We start from the raw sequence: 25,962 nt of genomic DNA, 5'->3' as shown, positions 1-25,962 counted from the left end.
TATGAGTTTTACACAGAGCGGAGCATTAATTTTGCTTGAGAAACTTGTCTGTGGTGAACTGTGCACATAAATGCATGTGAATGAAATAGCAACAAAGTATAGAAAGTGAAAAACTTTCAAATACGCAAAGACTAGCACGTTAGGGGTGTGAGCAGGCAAGTTACTAATGAAAGTTTCCACAGCCCCCAGAGAATACGCAGTCGCGGGAACACATTTCTGAAGGCAAATTATTCATATGAGCGAAATCTGAGGAAAATGCTCATTTTGCCAAATGCAAATTTCACTTCCCGATAGATTTCACGTGATCACACACTGGTGCAAGTTTAAAACTCATTGTATGTGTTTGCATGCAAACCACGCTCACCACACTGTCCCTTCGCCCGTGACTGGCACGACCAGAAGACCCAACACTTGCACTGCCATCGTCGGTAAACTATGGACGGTAAAAGCAGATAATGAAAACGAGGCGATTTCACTCCAGGTCTCACCTGACCGTAAGCACGTTAGGTAAGGTTTCGAGAAGCACGCAAATACAATACGTGAGCATCTAATTGACACCATGTATCATGCACCATCAGACAGAAAAGGGACTTCAAGGTGTAATAAACTATCCCTAAAAACCAACAGACGTTTCCAAAGAGCACCCAGAATAAAAGGCTACTTTATCTTTTATTTAAGTTACAGAAGAAAAAAGGACAGGAGTGAGGGGCTGGGGTATAAACAGACCAACCAAAAGCAGCCAGGGTTTCATGCTTTTTAAACCCCCAGGCCCCTTGGGATCCCGTCCGGGGTCAGTAAGCGTACTTGACATTTCAGTTTGGGAGAGAAAATATACGAATATCTTCTGGGGAAATAATGTAAGTCGAAGAATTGCCTACCAGCAAGGACACTGAGATGATGATTCTTAGTTTCCTTTATTCATTCCTATGCAATGAGTGGAGCTATTTCTAACATCACCCTATAGTTTTCTTCCTATTTCACCAGCCCTAGAAGACTCCTCTTCCACAGGTGAAGGTTACCTCCATTCTGACATCACTGAGGAACCATTCTGGCATCACTAAGATAATAACTCTGAACCCAACGTCCAAATGAAATAGCATGTAGCTAGCACACAAGGACAAGATTCTATGCTTGACTGAAAATACATTACCGTAATTTTGTTTGCAAGGGGTCATTACGTTGGTACATTAAAAATGCTACCAGGCCCAAGAATTGCCAAGTGGAATTTTATTATGGAGTAAGGTAAAAGTAAACTCCCCACTTATATCAAAAAACCTTTATCTCCTTAAACATTCCTGTGCACATTTTTGCTAAGTAAAGGAGCAGAATTCTTGAGAAGTGCCACTTGGAAATGGCAGGAAAACAGAGTCAAACACATATATAAAAGAAAACCTATGTAGTCCACTTACTCCATTCCACAAAAACAATCTGCATCGGACGTTAAGAAACTGCTTAATAATTTCTCCAGCACTCCTGGGTGGCTCAGTCAGTTAAGCATCCGACTTTGGCTCAGGTCATGATCTCATGGTTCGTGAGTTCAAGCCCCACACTGGGCTCTCTGTTGTCAGCACAGAGCCTGCTTAGGATCCTCTGACGCCCTCTCTCTCTGTCCCTCCCCTACTCGTGTGCTTGCGTGTTCTCTTTCTCTCTCTCAAAAATAAACATTTTTTTTTTTAAAGTAACTTCTCCAATTTTGACATTGTCAAGAATAACAAGGTAGTTCTTAAAGTCATCCTTTGCCACTGGAAAAGTAAATTAGTACAGTCTTCTTGGTGGGCAATACGGCAACGTACATCATAATTTTAACGTATATACTCTTTGACCCCCATCATGTTAGGATTAGCAATTTACCTGGCATGAGATCTACTCATATGTACACAAAAATAGACTTGTGTAAGAAAGTCCACTATGCAAGTGTTTAGTAACCAAACTCTGGCAACCCTAAATGTCCATGGGTAGGGGAGTGGGAAATACAAACTTCCAGTTATGTGATGACTAAATCACAAGGATAAAAGCTAGAGCATAGAGAATACAGACAATGGAACTGTAACAGTGTTGAACAGTGACAGATGCATTGTGGCAAACACAGAATGTATAGCCTTGTCTAATTACTGTGTTGCAAACCTGAAAGTAATGTAACACTGGACGCCAACCATACTTCAATTTAAAAACAAAAAAGAAAAGCAGTACCCGTACCAAAACATAAAATATATCCAAGAAATCCTCAAAAAGAAATGCACAATTCATGCACTAATGAAATGACAGATTGCCATTAAAAAGGAAAGTGCTGACAAAAAAAAAACTATCTCCAAAAAGCATTCAGTAGAAAAAGGAACATAGTTTACTTTTTAAAAATCTTTTAAATGTCAAGGGTGCCTGGGTGGCTCAGCAGGGTGGGCATACAACTCTTGATGTCAGCCCAGGTCATGATCTCACAGTTTGTGAGTCTGAGCCCTGCACTGGACTGACACAGAGCCTGCTTAGGATTCTCTCTCTCTCTCCTTCTCTCTGCCCCTCCCCTGCTTGTGCTCAGACACGATGCACTCTTGCTCTCTGTCTTAAAAAATTAACATTTCCAAAAAATATTTTAAATGTCAAAAAAAGAATGAAATAAATCTTTATGTATGGATACAAAAAAGAGACTTTAAGAAAACAAGCTGAGGCACAATCTGTATACATATACATACTGGTCAAATAAAGGACACTCATGCATGCATAACGTATCTCTGAAAGGATATACGAGGACAGAGCCTGCATTTGGGGGAAGAGAAATGGGGGAAAGCGTCAAGGGATTTTTAATTTGGACTTTCCTTAAGCTAATACCACTTTTATAACTTTAAAAAATGTTTAAAAAATGTTTTGGGGCGCCTGGGTGGCTCAGTCAGTTAAGTGTCCGACTTCACGATCTCACAGTTTGTGAGTTCGAGCCCCGTGTCGGGCTCTGTGCTGACAGCTCGTAGCCTGGAGCCTGCTTTGGATTCTGTGTCTGCCTCTCTCTGTTCCTCCCTGACTTGCTCGCTCGCTCTCTCTCTCTCTCAAAAATAAATAAAGATTAAAAAAAAAATTTTTTAATAACATAAAAAATGTTATAATATTCCAGAAAGATTAGGTGATTAGAACTGTCCCAGTTTTGTCTTTTATGTAACAATTTTTAGAAGCTGGCTTGTTACTACTTCTCCTTTCACAACATTGATCCCTGAAGTGCTGGCAGGCAAGTGAAATGGCTCAACGCAGGAAGCAGAAACAGAGGGAGGGGAGAAATTCAGGATGATCAACCCATCTTTTGAATTATCACCACTAAAAAGACAAGAAGTTCACATAAATGACAGTACAACATTTTTTAAACTTTTAATGGCATTGGTTCCAGACTCATTTAAGAAATTATATACAAAGCCACATTCATACAGAAACCACCAATTAGGACAAATTAGTACACCTGAGTTTGTGCTCTGACGGCCAATGATAATCCACGCACAAGAGTGAAACACACATCCTCAGTCTTCTGAACCGTGAGTACAGGTTAATTAAACAACCCCAAGTGTCTACAAAGCATGCAAAGAGACCAGACAGCTCACCACAGGACTGCTTCGGGCCGAACTCGTTCTTGAGGAGTAGGAACTGTATTCGGATGGCTATAAAGTTTCCAAGAAGAAAGGTTTTACAATAATGGCCAGCTCCCTTTCCTGCTGGGAATACATTAAGGACCCTGGACCCTAAGTGGCTGCTGGCTCCCAGAGGGAAGGTGCTGGCTACTCCCTGGTCTGGAATCCTACCTCCCCCACAACCCTTCAGACCCAGCATCGCTCGGCAGGAGGCTGAGAAGGGGAAGGGGATGCCCGGAGGAGCACTGCTCTCATCCTCTTTCTGCGGGACTAGTGAGCAGGAAAAGAGGTTCCTCTGCCTATGTTCCCTTCAGACTTTGAGCCATGATTTCCTGCAGGCACTTGCTCACAGCTTCGGTGAGAGTCACAACTGGCTAGCTCATGGGTCGCTGCTTACAGAGCAACTGCAGGTCAGATGAAATGACTTTTCCTTTGTAAGGGAACTATCCCCACCTGCACATCACCCTCTTCACCACCTCCCTCCGGTTGGACTTACAGTTCGAGACCCATAAGGGTTATATAATCCACCGTCATACAATGACACCTACAGAACAGAGAAAATGCCATTTGTCTATTGATTCAGCATCCAAGTTGTTTGGAAAATGTCACAACGTCTTTGCAGTACTCAGTTCCAAAAAGGCGTCAAAGAGTGGTATCTCAGGTGAGAACACCCACTGATATGCGTGAAGCCCTACATCGATCCCATTAAAACTTCAAGCTCATGCTTCGTTTAAATAGCACCCTTAGTTACAGTATTTCCTCCCATCATTGTGTTACGAAGCCAGGAGAAGGAACACTTATGAATTTATTCTCTGAGCAGAAAAGGAAAGCGAGGGACAGAAAGCATTTCGCCCACCGGCACCATAAAACGAAACTACAGAGCCCTAAGGGGCCGGTCTACGAGAACAGGCCCCAGCAGGCAAGCGACAGCTCGAAAGCAACCGGCTCACAAGTCGCACGTTACACAGAGCTATGCCTTCCGCTTTCTAGTCAGCTTGCTTTATTAGAGCCTGGTATTAATGTGGCCAAGGCCACAGCTGTCCCAAAGAAAGACATGGCCGCTGTGCATGGGCAGCCATCTCACAAAAGTACACAAGTGAAGTGGGGCCCATGCAGGTCGGCCTTCTCTACAGGAACCAAACCTAAGCAAGGGCCTACCAGCAGCCAGCTGTATCTGGAAAACAGGGGCCTTTTTACTACCATAAAGTTTTGCAAGTTAAGCACAGGCAGCACATCCTGCAGGACACACAGCATCAAAGCCATGTGTCCCCGACTGTTGTGGAGGAAAGCTGTCAAGCCAGAGTCAGCGCCATGACAGGGGCTCCCCGGGAGTACACACACTGGAAGAGAGCAATACGAACCAGACTGGTACTTCTCAGCAGACCAGAATCTGCAGTGGAGGAGGCCTATGAAAAAAGTGCACGATCTCACCCAAAGAAAAGCAACTGGTAGCGATGAAGGCAACACACTTCTCACAAAGTACTAACCCTGTTACTCCTTGAGGTCGCCAGAGGGTCACTACACAGGGAAGAAGACTGTTAAGAAACAAAAGCAAAACAGAACAAGGTAATTTAGCAAAACAAAAGAACTGGTCTCTCCAACATGAAAGCAGAAGCCGCGTTTATTCTATACTGCATAATTTATTAGCAATTCCTGAGTGCTTAAGGCAGTTAACACACAAGTGAAAAAAAATTAGTCATTAGAAATCTTTTTGAGGGCGCCCCGGTGGCTCACTCAGCTGGTTGAGCCTCTGACTTTGGCCGGCTCAGGTCATGATCTCACGGTTCACAAGTTCGAGCCCCGCATCGGGCTCTGCACTTTGGGCTCGGAGCCTGGAGCCTGCTTCGGATTCTGCGTCTCCCTCTCTCTCTGCCCTGCCCCTGCTTGTGCTCTCTTGCTCTCCCACTCTCTCTCTCCTCTCAAAAACGAATAAACGTTAAAAAAAAGTCTTTGAGTACCCATCTTAAGGGATAAGTAACAAAAACACCTGGGATGGTTTTCCATAAATGGGTTAAGTCCTACTGGGCTTTCAACAGTAACGTCAGGAGGTAGTGTGGCAGCCCAAGAAAACACTCCAGGGAAGGGGGTCACGGCACAGGGTCTGTGGAGGATGGTGGCCACACGCAGGTCGCCAGTAGTTCCTGGGACATTCTGTGATCTCACAGCAGACTCCTGATGGGCTTAGCCTGACTGCTGAGGAACCAGGTAAATGAGCTCCAAGCCATCACTATAAACACTGTTTTCCAAATGGATGAGAAACCCAGTCTTTCAAAACAAGCCATGGACCAAGTGCCTTAGTTTAATCAGATAAACTGTAGTGGTCACAACAAAGCCCAAGCACCGACAAGGCACAGCACTCTTAAATGGAATTAAATCTTTCTTTTTCTAACGTCATTTGAAAATATAATTTTCAGTTCCTTTTCCCAAGCCCATCAGACAGGGCAAATAAGAGTAAGTTGTGTGTGCAGGCTTTGACAAGTGAATTATTTTAAATGTACTATGCACCATGTATTGAATGGTTTTTAAATTTACTGATGTGCCAAATGCCTTGAAAAAAATAAGAGTTCTAACATTAAACAAATAATTATATTCTTCTCATCCCATTTACAGTTTAAATCTTTACATGTAAGCTTTTATTAGAAAGACATCCACCATGATGTGTACTGATGCCTACGAGTTATTCTGAAATACATCCCCCCCCCCCCCGTAAAAAGATGGATCAATGGATGGACAGACAGGCAGACAATAATACGATAAAGGAAACAGAGCAAAATATTGATTGTAGACTCTAAGTAGTGGGCACATGGATGGTCACTATACAATTCTTTGAACTTTTTTATAGGTTAAGTTTTTTCACTTCAAAAAACTGGAAGAAAATGGTACTCACTTACAACAACGGTGATTCAATAGCTCCCAGTGTGTGAAGACACACTCACACAGACTATATGAATTCAGTTACCACAAACCAGGGGACACACAGCCATTCACAGATTAGTTCTAACTAGTCAAAAGGCAAAATCGAGGGTTAGAAATGTGTTAAAGTTGGACAATAAAACACACAGAGCCAGAAAGCTTGAGACAAACCCGAGTGAAGTAGGCAGAGGTGGGTTTGCTATGTCTGAGACTGCTATAGTTTCTCTGGTCAAAGTAGAGGCCACTCTGCAGAAAGTAAAATTAAACACTTTTCTTAGGTTAAACGTTACCAATGCACAAAGGCAGACTCCGATACGGCCAAAGCCCTCTCCTCCAAAACAATGACTTTAAAGCGCTGAATTGCATTAAGTAAAAGTTACAGTAATAATTATCTCAAGTCTCCAAAAAAAAGACTAATACTAAAGGTTAACTGTTTTCAAACCAAGTCACTACTAACTTTTTTACTTTAAAAACATGAGCATAAACCCTCAGTCAAAATGAAACAGAAATAAGAAGTGATTGATTCTCATGTCACATTTAGTAACATCCTTGAAAAATCCAGGACAACTGAGTAACTGCCATTTATAATTACCATTATAATTACCATTTAGTAATTACCGATTATAATTCCATTCGGCAATGTCACAGAAAATACTAAAGTCTTTTTTCTTTCCAAACTTCTCCTAATCCCATTATTTGTCAAAATGAACTGATCAAATTACGTTACCAAAGATGAGTGCACGTGTTTACTGAACAGGTTTGGCCTAAAACCTCCATGGCAAGTTTGTTTTCAATACACTGCACAAAATAACCCATTTTACAGACTGCGGTTGCTTGACAAAGAGAAAATCATCTACAAAATTCCCTTTCTAATTTATCCAGCCATCTTCTTTACTAGAAGTTGAAGAAATGTAAGCAATCCCTGACCGAATCCCCCTGCAGTCGGGGGCACCCCCCCTCCCACTCCAGGCCTTGCCTCCCTGTACCACGCCCTCAACAAGGCACCAGGACTCGCCTCTCCCCAGGGCTCCCAATGCTTCAGCCCCCACCTCTCACAAATGTCCTCTCCATCACATTCTCTCCTCTCTCCTCTGTGCCAAAGCCCACCGACCCTCTCTCACCCCGCCAAATATCAGAGCCCTGTCCACAGGACTAGTTAGCAGGGGAGCTTGGGACTGATTTTCCTGCCAGTGCTGTGGCAGCCCAACAGGGAGGGGTGTTCCTCACACCCCAAACGGGCATTCTGGACACGCTTTTTCTAGCAAAGTGGCTGGAAGTGGCTGGAATGCAGCATTGTTGTTGGTTCTGTGGCTTCACAGCATTATAGGTTAAAGAGCTTTCTGCAAGACAGCATGGGAACTCTGCTAACACAAACTTCATTGTTTCTACCAGAAAACTCATTCCACGTTCCCAAAATTTAACCTACAAACTCTCAGAATGAAACCTATTTGTGAGTTTGGCATTGCCGATACTACCACAACTAAATCAATTCAAATTTCTAAAATAAGGATAAAAATCTCACTAAACGTATTCTTGAAGTATATGCCAAAAGACAGTTCATAAATGAAAACAGGTGGGTAAGGAACTTCTTGTATTAACTTGACAGTAAATCCTGTAAGTGAAAACAAAATTACTTTTAAGTAAGATTCTGAAGAATCATGTTTCAGTATGGTATCAGATTGCAATAACGCCTAAGGCACACCAAAATTGCAATCATAATTCTCAAGTTCCCTAAAAGTAATCCGTGAATTTTACAGCAGCACAAGACAGTGGGACATGAGAAAGAACACAACTAACCAGTGGGTCTTTACGAGAACCAGAAGACCTCTTCTTCATTCCGTAAGAGTGACTGTAAGAATGATTCTGGAAACAAACATTGGAAGTTGACTTTAATGATCATACAGTGAAGTTTTAACAATCACTTCACAAAATCTGTTTTAAAATTAGACACAGAAAGATGCATGAGATACAGAGTGGTCCCCATGCAATCTACTTCCCAGCTGTTAGTACATGATTCACTGCCCTTGACTAGCTAAGATCTCTACACCTCTGCACATCTGCACTCCCCCACCCCCCGTGCCATCGGCTCCATGTGCAACCAGCTAAAAAAGATGCAATTATGACTCAGAGCCAGGCAGGGGATCTGTGGGGATGTTCTCCCCACCCTTTATTTGAGTCCTTCTATCTTCTTCATAAAGACATGGGTGACAAGAGGGTCCACCTCCTTCTAGGTTGTCCTCAGCTAAAAGCCAAAGGGCAATCCTTTGGGATCAACCAAAACAAGAGGGAAAGAACAGGACATTGCTTTGCCCAAGAATGCACCCTTGACCCAAGTTAGTCGTCCCACAGCACGCGCTGCTCAGGAAGAAAACAGCCAACATGGTATGGATTGTCCCTTGTACCAAGAGCATTACCAGACAACGGCCTTACACGCAGGTCCTAGGAAGACAGACTGTCTCAATACATAACTTCTCCCAGGAGTGCAGAGCCAAGTGTATACGAGGGAATAAAGGACAGAAATACTACTACACAGGTCAATGGGGAGACAAGAAACCCAGTACAGCTATGCACGGCTCACGTGAAATGAGGAGGTGCGGGCAGAAGCGTCCTAGCTATCACTAGTCTGCTCCAGGCCAACCATCTGACACACACACACAGAACTCGATCCTGAATCTGTCCACTCACTTTCCTTTTTTGAATATGCATAACCTTCCATGTATACATTACCCTGAACATTTTAAGAGATGACTATACAATCTAGAAACTCAGGCAATCTACTGACATAACCCAAGGAAAACATGCTATAACTAAACTTCCTTGGCTAAGATGACACACATAAAAAAACCAACCAAATCAAGCAAATATAAGCGAACATAACTGATGTTTTCAGGCATCATCTCTCACTGCTGGCTGTTTCCTGTTTAGTAACTTCACACCTGCTGGGTTGGGACACATAAACGTGAAACACAGCAGGGTCTATAGTTCAGTGAGTATCAAACACTGCCAGAAACACGTCTTCCAGGCAATGCACATGTGTCAGCTGGGTGGTTTATCACTCTAAAAAAAGAAGTGACTACCAATCTTAGTCCTAAATAGGGAAGTAAATCATTTTTATCTGATCCTGAAATTCTAAAAGAAAAATGATTCAAATATTAAATTATGCCACGATTGTATTGTTGGCCATATTCTTTCCCCAAAACATAAGAACAAACCTGTGAAAGTTAGTCATAATCTATGATTAGCATCATTAAGCATTTATAAAGTAAAACTCTACATTTAACACAAAATCATGCACTACATACTAATGATGAAAGTCTTGATGATCTATCCTTGAGAGCATCATACTGGGTTTCAGAGAAAGGTGAAAGTTGGTTGTAGTTCCAAAATCAGAAATATAAAGAGGAAAAAGCAACATGTGCAAAGATTAAAAATCCAAACTAACTGGAATTTAAATAAAAACTTAATTTAAAAAAGATCCAGCACTATTAAAAGCCCCAAATTATACGCAAAGGTTGTTACATGTGGATTAAAAAATATTCTTCCCCTCACCCACACTTTCCTAGTGTAAGTTATTGCTAAACTGTATGTACATGTAAAACCACATGTTCTCTTTCAGACACAGAATTCATCATCGGTAATGGTGAGACGATTCGATCTCAGTACACTAGAGCAGGAAACATCCCAAGGAAGCCTTTAAATGCAGGAATTAAGCATTCTGAAGTTAAAAGGGGTTTTACTTTTTATTATTGTGACCATTACCATCATTTCCCATTGTTTAAAACGTGACAAAAGCAAGGCATGAATAACGAAGCGAGAGCATGTAATATAATCAGGCTTACAAAAAAATGCAGCGTCAAAGTGTAGGAAGTTCCCTTAGAGCTGCCTGTGGACAAACAGGTGAAAAACTGCCTTTCTCGACTAAACTAAAAACTGAAAACACTGGACAAAACTGGAAACTTAGTCTGAGCAAAGTGCGGAATGCACAGTATACATACATACATTAAAAATATAAATAAAGGAAAAATACGGAAAACTTATGGTAAGACCAGAAAAACCACACTTCATGTACAGTCTCTAAGAAAATAAGATAATAGGCATAACAGTACATTTCAAATCCAAGAAACTCAATAAAACAGTAACTACTGAGATTTCTGGTTTCCTAATTTTGTTTTTTAAGCATTCTAGCTTATACCTTTTAAGCAATCTTACCCAGAAGAGGCGAGAAATAAAGAGTGTTATTACATATGCAAAAAAAAAAAAATCTGTTTATCTAAAATTTTTTTAAATGCCTGAAGGTGTGCATTTGGTAAATTATGTGCAATGATAAAATGTCTCTGTATGGTGAGTGACATTTCCCGGAAAGTAAAGTTCCTTCTCTATAGAAATTTCACTTAGGTCTTTTCTCAGTCAACAAAGCATCTTTTTTGTTTAACCCATCACTAAAGTACGTATCACTCCAGCCACACATTCTTGCATATAAACTATTCCACCCTCCCAACCAGATAAGTTCACTGAAGAAAACAGTCATGTCTTCTGTTCTCTGATCCTCTCTGGAGCACCAATGGCATTTTACAGAGGCATAGGATTCAAACAGGATTTAACAAGTTGAATTGAAATTGACCTATTTCGATTTTCCTTTCCCACAATGTAATGCAGAGTTCAGCTGTTTCTTTTGAAAAAACTGTTGAATCTGACTGGTAAGACATCCGAAAGTTGGCACTCCAACTGCTACTAAAACAACTGGGTAAATGAAAAGAACCCCCCAGTGCCTGCCAATTGGCATTTATGTTGTTTAAAAGCAAACGATTCATCAAAGGAGGGAGAACTGAAGGCCTTAAAGGACTCTAGCTAAAACATTTCCAAAATGCTACTATGGTCTACTAAAAATTTTTTTTCCTCACAGTTACCTGAAAGTCTTCATTTGAAATAAAATCAAAAGAAAAACAGCAAACAAGTTGTGGAAACAAAGTTCAGCAAGTGACAATTTCCATTAGAACATACACCTATTACTCAAGCCCACAAAACTCTCCAAGTCAGCAGTGAATGCATAATATTAACACTGCACATTTTTCTGAACTGCACACCATGATGCCTTTCCTTTTGGGTGAACTGGCTCTGCTCCAGTGTGTCCCAGTCGTGTCCTTCGATGGGCTCTTCCATGGAATTAAACAGTGTAGTAGTAAACGACAAAACAGAAATCGCAAGCATATTAAAAGCAAATCCATTAAAATTAGACTAAGGCTACTGATAATTAAATAGGAACTAGTATTTGTAACAGTAAAAATCGGCACCAGTAAGAACCTGCCATGTGTTCCTACTGCTCTAGTTCAAGCTCACCTCAGTTTTCTAATTTTGGACGTCTACTTTACAGTCTTCTTGTATTTCAGTATAAAAAGCAGTGACCAAGCATTTGTAAGATGTTTTTTAAAGGGAGATTGTTTTTTAAAGAAACAGACTTTAAATTCTAAGCTCAGGGCTTTCATTTCACCCTCTTTCCCCCAAACCAACCATTCTCAGTTCTGAACTATCTTTGCTCTTTTTATTTTTATATAGAATGTCTCTAGCATGAACACCATTTCCAGCCCAAATACCTTCGGGCAGGCCATTTGTCACAAAAAGTACTGAAAGTTAATTGGACAAAAATCAAAGATCAAAGTCCTAAGAATGGGGCAGAAAACCTAAACTATATCTGCCCTCACATCCAGGTACTGCTAATTTTCACACATCAACTACAAGTTTTAAAAGAAAAATTTTTAAAAAGAACTGACAGGGGTGCCTGGGTAGCTCAGTCGGTTGAGCATCCGACTTCGGCTCAGGTCACAATCTCACAGTTTCGTGAGTTCTCGCGAGTTTGAGCCCCACGTCAAGCTCTGTGCTGATATCTCAGAGCCTGGAGTCTCCTTCCTTTGGATTCTGTGTCGTCCTCGCTCTCTGCCCCTCCCCCACTCGCACTCTGTCTCTCTCAAAAATAAACATTAAAAAAATTTCTTTAATAACTGACAAACAAATACCAAAACTCCCAAATTATACCATAATAGGAAATTTTCATAGTTACCACAGTGAAATAAAATACTGTGAAGATCTACTTTTATCTTCAAGTTATTTAATTCTATAATTTCCATAGTAAGAAAATCCTCATTATTACTTTATAGACACTCAGGGTAATCAATTCCTTATTAGTTTAATTGCACATTTAATTTCTCTTGTGCTTATTTGAAGATTTGTTTTAAAGGTTCCTAAATTAGGTCAAACTTAGATGGTTTTACTGTTCGAATAAACAAATATAACTAATATATAGTCAAGTTTGCCTGAGACCACATAGAAATTTAAATAACCAGCTTAATGATAATAACTGTGTGAAACTTCACACTATGAACATTATAATGGAAAGCAAAGAAAAAAGCCATAAATTTTTAAAAAGTGGGGAGAGATGATTTTCAAAGCCCCCGACACTCAACTTTTAAGCTTTTGTTGACTAACTCCCTGTATGATTCTTTCCTAAGTGTCTAAAGGGGAAAAAAATATCTCCAGGGAGAAGCAGGATGAATTTATTATCTTTAAAAAATGGTTCTCCGGTAAAATCATTCTTAAGCTGCTGATTAGATTACTGTGAAAGCTTGTTAATATTCTCATAAATCTAAACTTTTGCAATTAACAAAAATATTTGATTCAAAAACAAGTCTACTAACTTACTGTAAAAAGACAGTAGATTACATCTACCAGTAAGAAATACAACCAGAGGAAAGGGCCATTTAAGAATTATAAACACATCAGTATCTAGTATATCAGATCATACTTGGGTTATTATAGTGTACTTTTATATATTACACAAGATAGGAAGAAAACTAGACTTAGGGAAAGTTAACCAATATAGACCTCAACATGAAAGATCATTTTACTGATGAAAAATCTACATATAACATACATACAATCTTACCAATACATAAATTAAAAGCATTGCTTTAAGGTTTAAAGCACAATTCTTTAAAAAGAGATCCGTGTCTTGACACAATATACAAGCCTTTAATGAACAAACTCCCATTTATCTTGATTTACAGCAATGTATGCTAAGAAGCTGAAGCATACTACAAACTGTTAATCAAAATGTTGAAGTATGGTAATTACTATAAATATGATTAAGCAGGGAATTTTTCAAATCAGTAGCTCAATTTTTGTATGTAATAAAACTATAATTAGTCAACCAAGCCCCAAAGCAATTAACCCATTTAATAAACTGCTTTTAAAAAAAATATATGAAAGTAGGAAAATTTGCAAGTTGAACCACACAGATGTCATCCCATAAAAGTCAACCTTACTATTTTGTGATAATTTTCCAAAATCAAAGGTCCTTTTATAGAAAAATAGTAAATATATATGTTAATAGATTAAAATATTCATGATTCTAGAATTGATTTAGATTGATTATAGCAATGATTTAGAGAAAGTATCACTTGCCAATGGAAGGACTTTGCCAATATTTTCTTTTTTCTTTTTTTAAAGGCAAAGAACTATATGAACACTGTCAGATTGTTCGGGCAACAATGCTGCAGAAGGCTCACACGCAGAAGCTGCTATCACAGCGCAAACAACTTAAAATACCAACCCTGTGGCTGCCAAGACTTCGAATGGACAGTGCATCCTCAACTCCCTGATAAGAACAGAAACAAACAGAGCATAAGTTTCAGGGTGACTGCATGAAGGCAATGAGGAAAAGTATCAGGGGCAAGCTTATCGGTTATTACAAACCAGAGAAGGTCGACGATGACTGGACCGGTGGGAATACCGGGCCCTTTCGGAATCTTCCTGGGAAAGGAGAAAGCACATGGAGACTTAATCGCTGAACGGAGGCTTGTCTTTGTCTATCACAGCAACTGAGCAAAGAACAGTCGGTTAAGGTAAGAGCACAGCAGCATCCTTCTCATAGCAGGCAGGTGTGGACAACTCAGCTTCAGCAGCTGGGTTTGGAGCAGGCACATGCTTCGGGCAAAAAGAAAGTAGAAATAATCTCGGAAATGTTTTTATTTTAATAAGTGTATGTATGTCTGACCACTTGTAGAATGTAATCTATATATGACCATAAGAGCACAGTATACCAAGATAAAAATAAGCAAGTGTACTTAACGAACAAATTGAGTTCAGCATTAAAAGTAGACTTTTATCTATTTTTTTTCTCATTGTGAATGTTCATTTATGCAAGGCAGGAAGAAATGTTTAATACAGAGATAGTTTAAGGACCTAAAAAAATCTGGGTCATAATTCTGTGTTCACAGAAAAGAATTTCTTCCTGTTTTCTCACACCACTCAGAAAAGAATAACGAAATGTGCGTTGTTAACATGAAAAGCTACTTTTAATTAGAAGAAACTAAATAAATATTTTAGAGTTGGTAAAGTTAACTCAAGAGTCATGCTTTATGAAGACGGTAAAAACAAAGCAAAGCAAAACAAAACAACAACCATGACCACAGCCTAACAGCTGATTAAATCAAAATGCAATTCTAAACTTTTCCACAGTCAGCTATTAGCACTGGAGCATTAAGCCCTGCCTGCGTCTGTGAAATCAAATGACTAGTCCTAGAATCTAATCAACTGAAACAGTAAGGAACTCCTGATCTTTCAGAATTTCAAAGTCCAAAGTGTTAAAGTAATTTGCATTGACTAAGAATCTACACACAGCTGTCCAACTGGGTTCAGAGCTAATTAACACTGTCTTTTCCGAAATGAATCAATACTTCAACACATGGCACTGCAGCACGATCACTGCACAGAACACACAGATGTTGCTATGTCTGAGCATTCATTTCAAATACAGAGACAGTAACTCAACAGACACACCACAATGCCGTATTTCGGTCATGAGCTTTCGGTCTCCTTCAAAAAAACCTCCTGGTTGTCGTCTGCCTTGTACATTAATGCATGTGACCAAATCTGTTGAGAAGTCTGCTTGTAAGCACCAGTATGATTCAATGATTCAATATCCAACAGGGTGTTCTGAACTTTCGGGAGTTCACCACTGATTTACATTTTTCTTATATAATAGACACACGCAATCTGCAAGAAGACAAGCAAGTTTCTTCCCTTCCCTTGATTATCAGGTTATAAACCCAAAAGTTTTGTGGGGCATGTGCATAAACCCAGAAGAGTAGGTACAGTTTATTAAGTGGTAACCAGTTCTGGGCTAGTTAGCTTTAAAGAACCTTGTACTACGCAAGCAAGTTAATTCTACATGCCCCTTCCCAGTCTTCTTTGGGGTACCAGGGCAACATACATAGTTTAATGTTCAATCTTCCCTTTACTCTTTATTTGTTTTAATATAATTTATTTATTTTTAAATTTCCATCCAAGTTAGTTGGCATATCGTGCAACAATGATTTCAGGAGTAGATTCCTTAATGCCCATTCAGCCCCTCCCCCCCCACCACTCCCCAGCAACCCCCTGTTTGTTCTCCATATTTCAGAGTCTCTTAGGTTTTGTCCCCCTCCCTGTTTTCATATTACTTTTGCTTCCCTTTCTTTACCCTTCATTTTCATTCCACCTGCCACACAAGAGCACTTTTTTAAAACCTACCTCTAAAAATAGCACAGCCCATCAGAGATGCAGTAAAGACAGATGAATTCATACTTATTTTTAATTATACTACTATAAAAATAATTCTTAATAAGAATACCTTACACAGCCTTTCTTTCTAATCCCATTTGGGAAACAATGGCCTAAAAAGACCTTAGAAGACTACAGAATAACATGTAAACCCATACAGGCCAGTTAACATAAAGTGAGAGAATATAGTTTATTCCAGTCATAAACTACACCTTAAGCCAGCCCTGTCCACCAGAACTTTGTGATAAAATGGAAACGTTCTCTTTGTGCTAATATGGTAGCCACTGGCCGCATGTGGCTACTGACCACCTGAAATGCTAGAAGTGCAACCGACGAATGAAATTTCTATTTTTAATCTAATTATCCACACACGGCTAGTGGTGACTGTATAAATGGTAAGGCAAGCTTAAGCTGATTTTTGTCACACCAAAAAAGACACAAAGCACATATTTTAAGAGGCTGCCATGTAGCACTACTTTTGTATAAAAAGGCAGGCATTTAAGTTGTTGTAAATTATTGACTTTGAATACTTCTGCACAGTGGCAAATATGAGAGAAAGAGAAGGAAACCCTTATATAAAAGACCCTAGCACCAACCCTAGAATTACTTTTAAGTGCTAGAAAGGTCCTGAGAGATTATATAGTCTGATCCCTTCGTTTTAAAGTAAAGGAAATCACAGCTCAAAAAGATTAAGTAGGAATCTACAAAGACAGAAAGCTGGGACTAGCATTCGGATATTCTGACTCAGTAGACCACTGAACCATAAAGAGACCATCCTTTCCTGGCTAAATTCACACTGATTATATAATAAGAGCATAAAGAAAATGGCCAGGTAGTCTGGCTTTTACTGAGAGATTTCTCCTTCTCTGGAAGAACAACCAGCTTCACTTCTCCCAGATTTCTAGAATAGTATTTTAAATTGTCAATTGGCTTTTCCTGAATTAACAGCACCAGGGGCCAAGAGAAAAAAAAATTCGGCGCCCTGTGTTTCTATGTACCAACTACAGGGCTGACTATCCTTCTCGTCCACCATCTGGGAAACAATCCATTTTTATTGTCCTGGAAGTCCTTAGTAGCATAAAGGATCCAAGGTGGCAAAAATAGGGCAATGCCTGCAAAGATGCATATATATTTGTTCAAGGCTTTCTGGAAAATCGTTTTTGATACATTTAAATTAAATTAGTGGAAATGAAATGTAGCCTGTTTTTAAAAGTTCACCTGATGAGGGGGTGAAGTGATTTTATTAAGAAAGAAGACCACAACCCCGTGAGGAGACCTGGCCATGTTCTCTGTCAACAAGTAATATGTAAGTCAAGGCTAGAGCCACTCCCTCAGTTTCAAATTAGGAAACCTCAGAAATGGCACGTTCTCTTCCAGGTCACCAACATGCTCCTGATGGGGACGCCCAGTTTACAAATGGAAACCCTGGCCACACGCTAGGACTATCTGGAGGCCCCCAAAGACTGAGGCCCTTTCAGCTTGGTCCTTTCACCTCCCAACCCACTGGCAGACGTGGTGCTCTCCCCAACCCTTGAATTCTGGCTCTGCCAGTGGCTGAGCAAGTTGCTGACTTCACCAATCCTTCGTCACCCGACCCAGAAAATGGAGATGGTGGTTACCTCTCCTATCGTGAGAAATGCTGACATATGTGAAAGCACTCACACAGCACTGGCATACGGAGGCGTACTCAGAGTTAGCATCCTTCCTGAGCCCCGTGCCCTCGCTTTCCCTGTTCACTTCCCAACATCCCACACACGCGCGCACGCACACACACACACACACACACACAGTGTTAAAATTAGGAGAAATTTCTAACACGGGAGGATTTTTCCTTCTGATAACAGACAATCCTACTTTTTGTATATGTTTGGTTTATTATACATTTATTATTCTTTATATTTTATATAGTGACTATTATATGCCAACTTCTATAGGTTCACAAACAGAAAGCAGTCAGAGAGACAGAGCTAAGGTGAGAAGTGAAAGGAAAAATTAGTCTGAAAAGAGTAAAAGCAAGTGTCCGAAGGGGTTAAGTGATCACTGTTCCCCTCTGAAACTAAACCCCATGTTCTCTGCAAGTCCCAGCTATCATTCAGGACTTGAGTTAGTCACCATTTACATTCTAAGCCTCCAAACCCAAAAACACTCCCCCTTCTGTGACAATCTAGTGCATTCACTGCCTGAACTGCACACATTTCACAGAGATAAAAAAAAATATATGTTTATCTTCACGGCCTTTGAATATAAGAATCAAATATTAGACTTTTAATATAGGCTTTTCTTCTTTCATGTGTTTGTCGGTCTGCCCTAATAAAATCAGACAATTTAATTTTAGAATTATAATATGTAATTTTAAAAAATTAAGCTAATATTTCCATGGAAAATTTGCAAGCATAAGTGATGTCCTTGAGTCACACAAAATGTTCCTAATGCATTATCAGTAAGATAACCCAGTTTCATGCAGAAGACACTTTAAATAAAACCAATTAGGCTAGCTTTAGTAACAAGGGCAGATTCCATTCCAAAGTAACAAACACATACATGAGAACTCACTTAATTTTAAGTAACCAAACATCATCTTTCTCTCCTTTCTAAAATATCATGAGAAGTGTGATAAAGTTTCAAATCTGTAGATCAATACAGTCATAAATATTTTAATTCCAGATGTACTTCAAAATACCACTACAGAAGGAATTTGCTGATAAAAATGTCTTGTTTAACAGCAATTAGTGGTTCCTAACCCTTTAGGGGTCAAAGATTCCCTTGAGAATCTGGTGATCGTTAACACCTGTGGACATTTCATTAAAAATATCCATGTATTCAACACTCTGCAGATTTTCAGGTTTCCTGCTCCTCTCCCAAGCCTGTTCACGTCCTGGGTTAAGAAGCTCTGCAGGAGGAGACAGTTGGGGAAGTTACAACACTGAAAAAAGCTCAAATTTAGGAATGCTTCCTAAGTACGAATATTCTACTGGTTCACAATTTGCTCCTGTAACTAAAACATTGGGAACGGTGGTAGAGAAGACTCCAAAAGGAGCTGAGAGAACTGAAAACATAAGAGTAATTTCCACAGAAAATTAAAGAATGACTTGGGCCACCATCTCTCAATGAGGACATTTCTGCCTAGCGTTTTTTAAAAAAAAGAGAAAGAAAGGGGGAGAGGGAAGGAGATAGCGGGGAGAGGAGGGGGGAAGGAGAGAAGTAAAGAAGGAAGGACGAATTTGAGGAAGACAAGAACAAACACAGAGGAAGAAAACACATCCATTTACTTAGTCTTCCTTGGTCAAGAGCACTCATGACACAAGTGTGAGGCTAGACTACGAGAGAAAATGGGTGGACTCTAAGTACACGTTTGGTCCACTACAGCCAGAAGAGACTCTCTCTGACCTTAAGGTTCAAACATGCCAAACACTCCCACTTGGCAAACGATTAGTCAATGTTTTACTTCAAGATTGTGTTATTTCAGCAACCGATCACAACATGCGGACAGGCAATCCTGGCCTACCAGCCACTTGTGAATCTGTCCCCATTTCCGGTCAAAGGAATAGTGACAGTGCTACAAATACAAAAGTTTCATAAACTGAAGTTTCCAACATACTGCATGCTCTCAAAAGTCTTCAATCAATCATATACATCTTCCCTGAGGGGCAGTGATCATTAGCTCGACATAAGCTACACGTTCAAAATACAGAAAATCACTAAGTTAACTGTGTTCAATAAGGAAGAGATATACGGCCCTCTGTAGTTCAGAGGAAATGGCACTTATGCTTAGTAACAATCTCCCTATAATTTCCTATAATGCACTGCAACATTTTCATCTTAAGCCAAGACCTGCATTCAATATTTGAAACTATATATGAAATTAAAAGCAGCGTATGTATCAACTGTTTTTGAGTTTGTGAATAAAGTCTACACGGTCCTCTGTAAACCATTAGCGGAAGATCCACCACCAATATCAAAATAAAGTGTTGAATACTACTCTGCAGGTGTTTTCCCCTTTATACCAATATGGCATCCAAAGTATTTTTTATGTGAATTTTCAGAGCCAGGTCAATCTCAGAATGGAAGGACTAAAAAAAAAAAAAAAAAAAAAAAGAATATTTGTTTCATTTTAAAGAAGCCCAATTTCTATGATTTTTTTTTTTGCTTTTCTTTCTGATAAAGGTATATTCAAATTTATGAATTATAGAAAAGCATTAAGAAGAAAACAAAACCAATCAATTCCACCACTGACAAACCGAAGTATTGATAGTAATCATTTCTTTCTAGTAGTTTTTGACCCTATATATGGATACTAGTTTTTGTAACACACGATGGAAGTCCTACCAGTCAGTCTTACAGCTGGGTTTGTTTTTGTTTTTTTTTTTAAATTTTCTTACATGAATACTTTCCTCCATTATTAAATATGCTTAACAACTACAAGGTTGAATGACTTCACAGTGTTTTACTATGTAGATATCATTATACAATTAACCAAAACTCTAGGACAATTAGGACTATAGTAAATAACTTTGTCTCCTCTAAGCTGATTCTCCCTGATATAAGTAAAGCACTTTTCATACCATAACAACTTATTACAATGTACATATCAAGAGCTGTATAGGTGTTTGCTGTTATTATTTAAAGGAAGATTGCATTTAATTTGCTGACACAGAATGGCTTGTTAAAATACACACATCAGGTCAAACTATTCCCAGTGTTTCAACATGAACCAGATATACTCCATCAGAAGGAAACTAGCCAATAAATAAATAAATAAATAAATAAATAAATAAATAACTCTAGAAAGAAAGAAAGAAGAAAGAAAGAAAGAAAGAAAGAAAGAAAGAAAGAAAGAAAGAGAAAGAAAGAAAGGAAGGAAGGAAGGAAGGAAGGAAGGGGAAAGGAAGGAAAGAAAGAAAGAGAAAAAGAAGGAAAGAAAGAAAGAAAAGAAAGAAGAAAGGAAGGAAAGAAAGAGAAAAAGAAGGAAAGAAAGAAAGAAAGAAAGAAAGAAAGAGAAAAGGAAGGGGAGGGGAGGGGAGTAGAGGGGAAGGAAGGAAGGAAGGAAGGAAGGAAGGAAGGAAGGAAGGAAGGAAAGGAAAGGAAAGGAATCAGCCAAGTACTGATTTCTTTGACACTGGCATGAAATGAGGAAACGAGGATCACCCTCAAATTACCTCTTTCTGTTGTCGCTCCAGTTCTCTCATGCGTATGTCTCTCGCTTCTGCCCGAGCGGCCCGTTTTGCTGCCAGCCTTGCCTCTGCCTGAAAAGTAATAGAAAGATTCAGCTTCATTTACAAACAACACTGACCTCCACCAGCTTTGAGGTTAAGGGGCAGATGGGACACGACCATTCAAAGGGGGTGCGGGGGGAAGAGATACCCTCTCTATCAGCTACCTCACTCCGCTCCCGTGCACTCGTGTCTCTGTTCTGCCCCATAGTCTCTCCTGCAATCTGGGCCTTTCCTTTTAAGTGCTCGCTTTGATTCAAACATTTCCCACGACTCATTAAACGTCTTCTTACGTCTCTGCAAACTTGCTTTTTCCAGAATTTCTTTCCCTATCAATTCACTCCTACAAATTAGAAGCTTCAGAAGCAGTCTCTCTTTCATCTTGGGCATTGCCAATATCCAGGCTCCAAGCACTGCCAATCCTCTACCGCCGAGTTTCTCGCACCCCAACTCAGCCTTCCTTATGCTGTTTCTGACCGACTGGGGAGCTCTTCACATCTCCCTCCCTTTAAACTCGTACGTAAGTCACATGCCATCGAATTCACCACCTACAACTCTACAATTTGGTGGTTTTCAGCAGTACAGTCACAAGGTTGCACGATGATCATCACTACTATCTGATTCCAGGATATTTTCCTCACCCCAAAAAGAAAGCCTATGCCCGTTATAGGCACCCCTCCATCCTCCTCCTCCCAGCTCCCAGAAACCACCAACCCTACTTTCTGTCTCTGTGGATTTGCCTATTTTGGAAATTTCCTACCGGGGACATCATACAACGGGAACTCATCTCTTGCTCGAACACTGCAACCGCAATGCCTTCAAATCCACCTACCTGCCTCCAGCATCCACCCTATAATTCATCTTCTACCTGGTGACGGGACTGTCAATCTGCCTTTCAAAACACATTTCCGATCATGTCATTAAGCTGTATCAAATCCACCGCTGGCTCCCCCTCCCTTATGGCTAAAACAAAATTCCACAGATTAGCACAAAGATAGGGGAGGGGAGGGCCCAGCACAGGTATAATTCCTCTCAGTCAGATCTCCCCCTCATTTCCCAGGACGTGCCCCACGTGCACTAGCTGCAGGCCTCCTTGCTCCATCCCAGACTCCAGTGTGTCCCATTAAGCCTCTCTTCACACACGGTCTACCTGGCGAGAGGGATCCCCTCTCCTCTTCGGCTAAAATGTGACCCGTTATGAAGCTTTTCCCCATTCCATCTACATACAAACGTCTCTACTGTGGCCCCTACGACACTGTATTAAAATTACACACTTCTGTGACTCCCACAACTTCCATGTCTCAATCAACGTCTGCTAAATAAACAGAAGAATGTCAGGCCATGGACCAAAGCACCGAGGAAATGACACAGGGAAACAGCGTGACCTACCACATGAAACGTAAAAATCTTCTCAATGATGTCTATCTGGCAGTGGTTTCCCCTGTTCTTGGCCACATCCTACCTAAGTCTGATTCAGATCACCCCCTGATAACTACAGCAGTTTCTTCTTCCATGCCCAAGTCTCACACTAAGACTCGGCCAACATTTAAAAGATTATGGTGAGGAAGCAATTGTGCTCGGTGCTGAGAACGCAGGGTAAGATGTGACATCTCTGCCCCAAAGTCTTCAGTCCAGCTGAGGGACGCAGAAACACAATGCTCCAGGAAGGTGTGCAGGAAGAACAATTAGTTTTGCCCCACAAGGTCGCAGCAGGCTTCTAAGAAGAGGAGACAGCTGAACAGCTAACACTTATTCAACCACCTCAATTCTGGCACTTTCCCAGTCTGATTAACTGGCCTTTTGGTAACAAAAACCCTAAACTGCAATCTGCCAACCTCAAGCTTTAACCAATGACATGGCCAGGGCAATTAATCTTCTCACATGAATTTTTCATTGGCCTCTTATCTTTAAAAAAGCTATTCCTGCCTTCCTTACCCTTTTGACTAGATAGACACCACTTTCTTACTAGAGTTTGTATTTTATAGAAAAACACTTCAAGGCTAAGTTATGCTTCAGCAGATCGCAAATACATTTTTAAATTAACAAAGTATCACTTTTCTAGGGAAAATTTTCAAACCTTTTTTTTTTTTTTTTATTTAAGAAAAGCCAAAGCAATGTGTTGGGATTGTCATTTCCACGTTATTAGCTTTGTATTTGTGGCCTTCCTTAGAAATTTCTCAATAATGCCCATTTCATCCAAGATCTATGGCCCATTCTGTACAATCTATACTAAAATGGCTCACTATCTTTCTTTCACCAAGTCTAAATTACAGATAATTGAAATCTGCTCTCTAATAAGGATTTCTTTTGCAATGAAAGGGCAGGGAACCTGGCTGCAGTGTAACAGAAAGAACACGGGCTTCACAGCCACAAAAATGCCCTTCCCTGTTCCTTATCCTCTCTCCAAACTCAGAGATGCCTCCCTTGGAGAGGGTACTGAAGAAGGTCACTAAACAGCAAGCTTAAAAAAAGTAAACAGGATTTAAAATTACTTTATCTTAGTATTTTTCTACACATTGCTAACAGATGCCTGAGGCAGTACCGATAGCAGGAACAGCAAGCAGCTACAGGAGATTCCAACCCAGCAGACAAAGCCTGCCCTGTGTGCGTGTACTGATCCAATGGAATAGACAAATTACAGGCACACACGGGACACTTCTAGGTAGTGACACTAGCATTTTCTCCTCTGAATCCTGCACGAAAGTTAGCACAGATTCGTCTTAACACACACTCAGAGATGGAAAATAAATGGGACATAACAATAAAGGATCACAAAAAATTAAGTTTAAAACAAAGTTGGTAAAAAAAAAAAAAAAAGTTAAACATGGAATTACCATTTGATCAGATCATTCCATACCTGGGTACATACACAAAAGAACTGAAATCAAAGAGTCAAACAGATATCTATATGCCAACGTTCAAATCAGCCTTATCCATAACAGCCAAAAAGTAGAAACAACCCAATGTCCATCAATGGATGAATAAATGAAATGTGTTATATCCATACAGGAGAATATGATTCAGCTTTTAAAAGGAAGAAAATTTTAACATATGCTAAAACATAGATGAATCTTGAAAACGTTATGTTAAGTGAAATAAGCCAGATACGGAAGTACAAATGTTGTGTGATTCTAATTATTTGAAGTACCTAGAATAAAACTGAACAGTGGGGATAGAAAGTTGAACAGTGGTTCTAAGGGGCTGGAGGGAAGGGAGAAATGGGGAGTTTTTACTTAATGGGTACAGGGTTTCAGTATAAGACGATGAAAAAGTTCTGAAGATGGATAATAGCGATGGTCAGACAACAACGTAAATGTACTCAATGACACTGAACTATATACTTAATGATTAACATGGTAAATTATGTTACATATATTTTACCAAAAAAAAGTTAAAGTTAGCATAAGACATGAAATCAGAATTATTCAGGAGCCTAAATCATTTAAGTATTGCAGGGTCTTTAAGCTGATATATGACTCAAACTTTTTTTTTTTTTTTTTGAGAGAGAGAGAGAGAGAGAAAGAGAGAGCACATTCAGGGAAGGGGCAGAAGGAGGGGGAGAGGGAGAAGGAGGGGGAGGGGGAGAGGGAGAAGGAGGGGGAGAGGGAGGGGAGAGGGAGGGGGAGAGGGGGAGGGGAGGGGGAGGGGGAGGGGGAGAATCCTAAACAGGCACATGGTCGAATGCAGGGCTTGATCCCACAGCCCTGGGATAATGACCTGAGCCGAAATCAAGAGTCAGACACTCAACCAACAAGCACCCAGAAGTGCCACGATTCAAAGTTTTAAAATAAACAAGAAAATTTAGGAACTGGAAATATGGGTTCACAAGTTACCTGTGAAATCAAGCAGGTCAATGGACTAGGTTTCTAAAAATTTTTCTGATCATTCTGCTTTCAAATATTAGACACAGTAAGGCTGATTAAAGGAAATATGCAATCACATAAGTATAGAAATTTATTCTTCTTAGGACAATGAAAATTATAGTACAAAAAGTAAAGCTATATTTGGATAGATTTAAATCCCTTTCCTACTAAATTCTTGGGGCAAATGGAAAAAGAAAATGACAGCAGGAAAAATCATGGGACTCGATCACCCCTGGAACAAAACTGCTTTAGGTTGTGTTAATTTAGAAACATTCCAAATGTGTTAAGACATTCACTGTACTACTCAACGTAATAATTAGAATCGTACAGTGACCGCTAAGAAAGAACTTGTAGGAAAAGCTGAGAACTAACCACTATGATTTGAGTACCTTCTACATTAAGGACTCTCCCTTTACCATGAAGATTTTGTATTATCCTCTTTTGGAATTTAAGAAAGTAAAAATATTGTGTGGGTTTGCAAGCCAGGATGGCGGCATCATAGGAGGACCCTATGCTTATCTTCACTCTAGAACACAACTAGATACTATCAAACCATTCTGAATACCCATAAAATCGACCTGAGGACTAACATAACAACTGCACAACTAGAGGGACAGAAGAGGCCACATCAAGGAAGTTGGAAATTTAGATTAAAACTTGGCAGGAGAAGGAGAAGGAGAAAGAGAGAGAGAGAGAGAGAGAAAGAAAGAAAGAAAGAAAGAAAGAAAGAAAGAAAGAAAGAAAGAAAGATGAGATTCAATAAAAAGATACATAACTCCA

The 25,962-nt window shown here is 39.9% G+C and overlaps 1 protein-coding gene across 22 annotated transcripts in view; it reads right to left on the bottom strand.

Moving 5' to 3' along the window:
* LRRFIP2 (LRR binding FLII interacting protein 2) overlaps positions 1-25,962 on the bottom strand; it is a 105,938-nt gene that overhangs the window by 46,957 nt on the left and 33,019 nt on the right. For 11 of the 22 annotated variants that reach the window (XM_053221707.1, XM_053221706.1, XM_027040632.2 and 8 more), the window contains 12 exons: positions 21,266-21,352; positions 19,615-19,665; positions 14,262-14,318; positions 14,119-14,163; positions 9,818-9,859; positions 8,313-8,378; positions 6,687-6,761; positions 5,090-5,137; positions 4,964-5,008; positions 4,099-4,146; positions 3,576-3,632; positions 365-433 (listed from right to left, as the gene is read on the bottom strand). In XM_053221707.1, the coding sequence (XP_053077682.1) occupies positions 365-433; positions 3,576-3,632; positions 4,099-4,146; positions 4,964-5,008; positions 5,090-5,137; positions 6,687-6,761; positions 8,313-8,378; positions 9,818-9,859; positions 14,119-14,163; positions 14,262-14,318; positions 19,615-19,665; positions 21,266-21,352 (690 nt within the window). The remainder of the gene's footprint in view (positions 1-364; positions 434-3,575; positions 3,633-4,098; positions 4,147-4,963; positions 5,009-5,089; positions 5,138-6,686; positions 6,762-8,312; positions 8,379-9,817; positions 9,860-14,118; positions 14,164-14,261; positions 14,319-19,614; positions 19,666-21,265; positions 21,353-25,962) is intronic. The other 11 variants (XM_027040645.2, XM_027040648.2, XM_027040650.2 and 8 more) reach the window with 5 other exon arrangements.

Source organism: Acinonyx jubatus, chromosome C2 (genome assembly GCF_027475565.1).
Source record: "Acinonyx jubatus isolate Ajub_Pintada_27869175 chromosome C2, VMU_Ajub_asm_v1.0, whole genome shotgun sequence".
NCBI lineage: Eukaryota > Metazoa > Chordata > Mammalia > Carnivora > Felidae > Acinonyx > Acinonyx jubatus.
The sequence above is the reverse complement of the archived record's forward strand: the minus strand, read 5'-3'. Positions and strand labels throughout refer to the sequence as shown.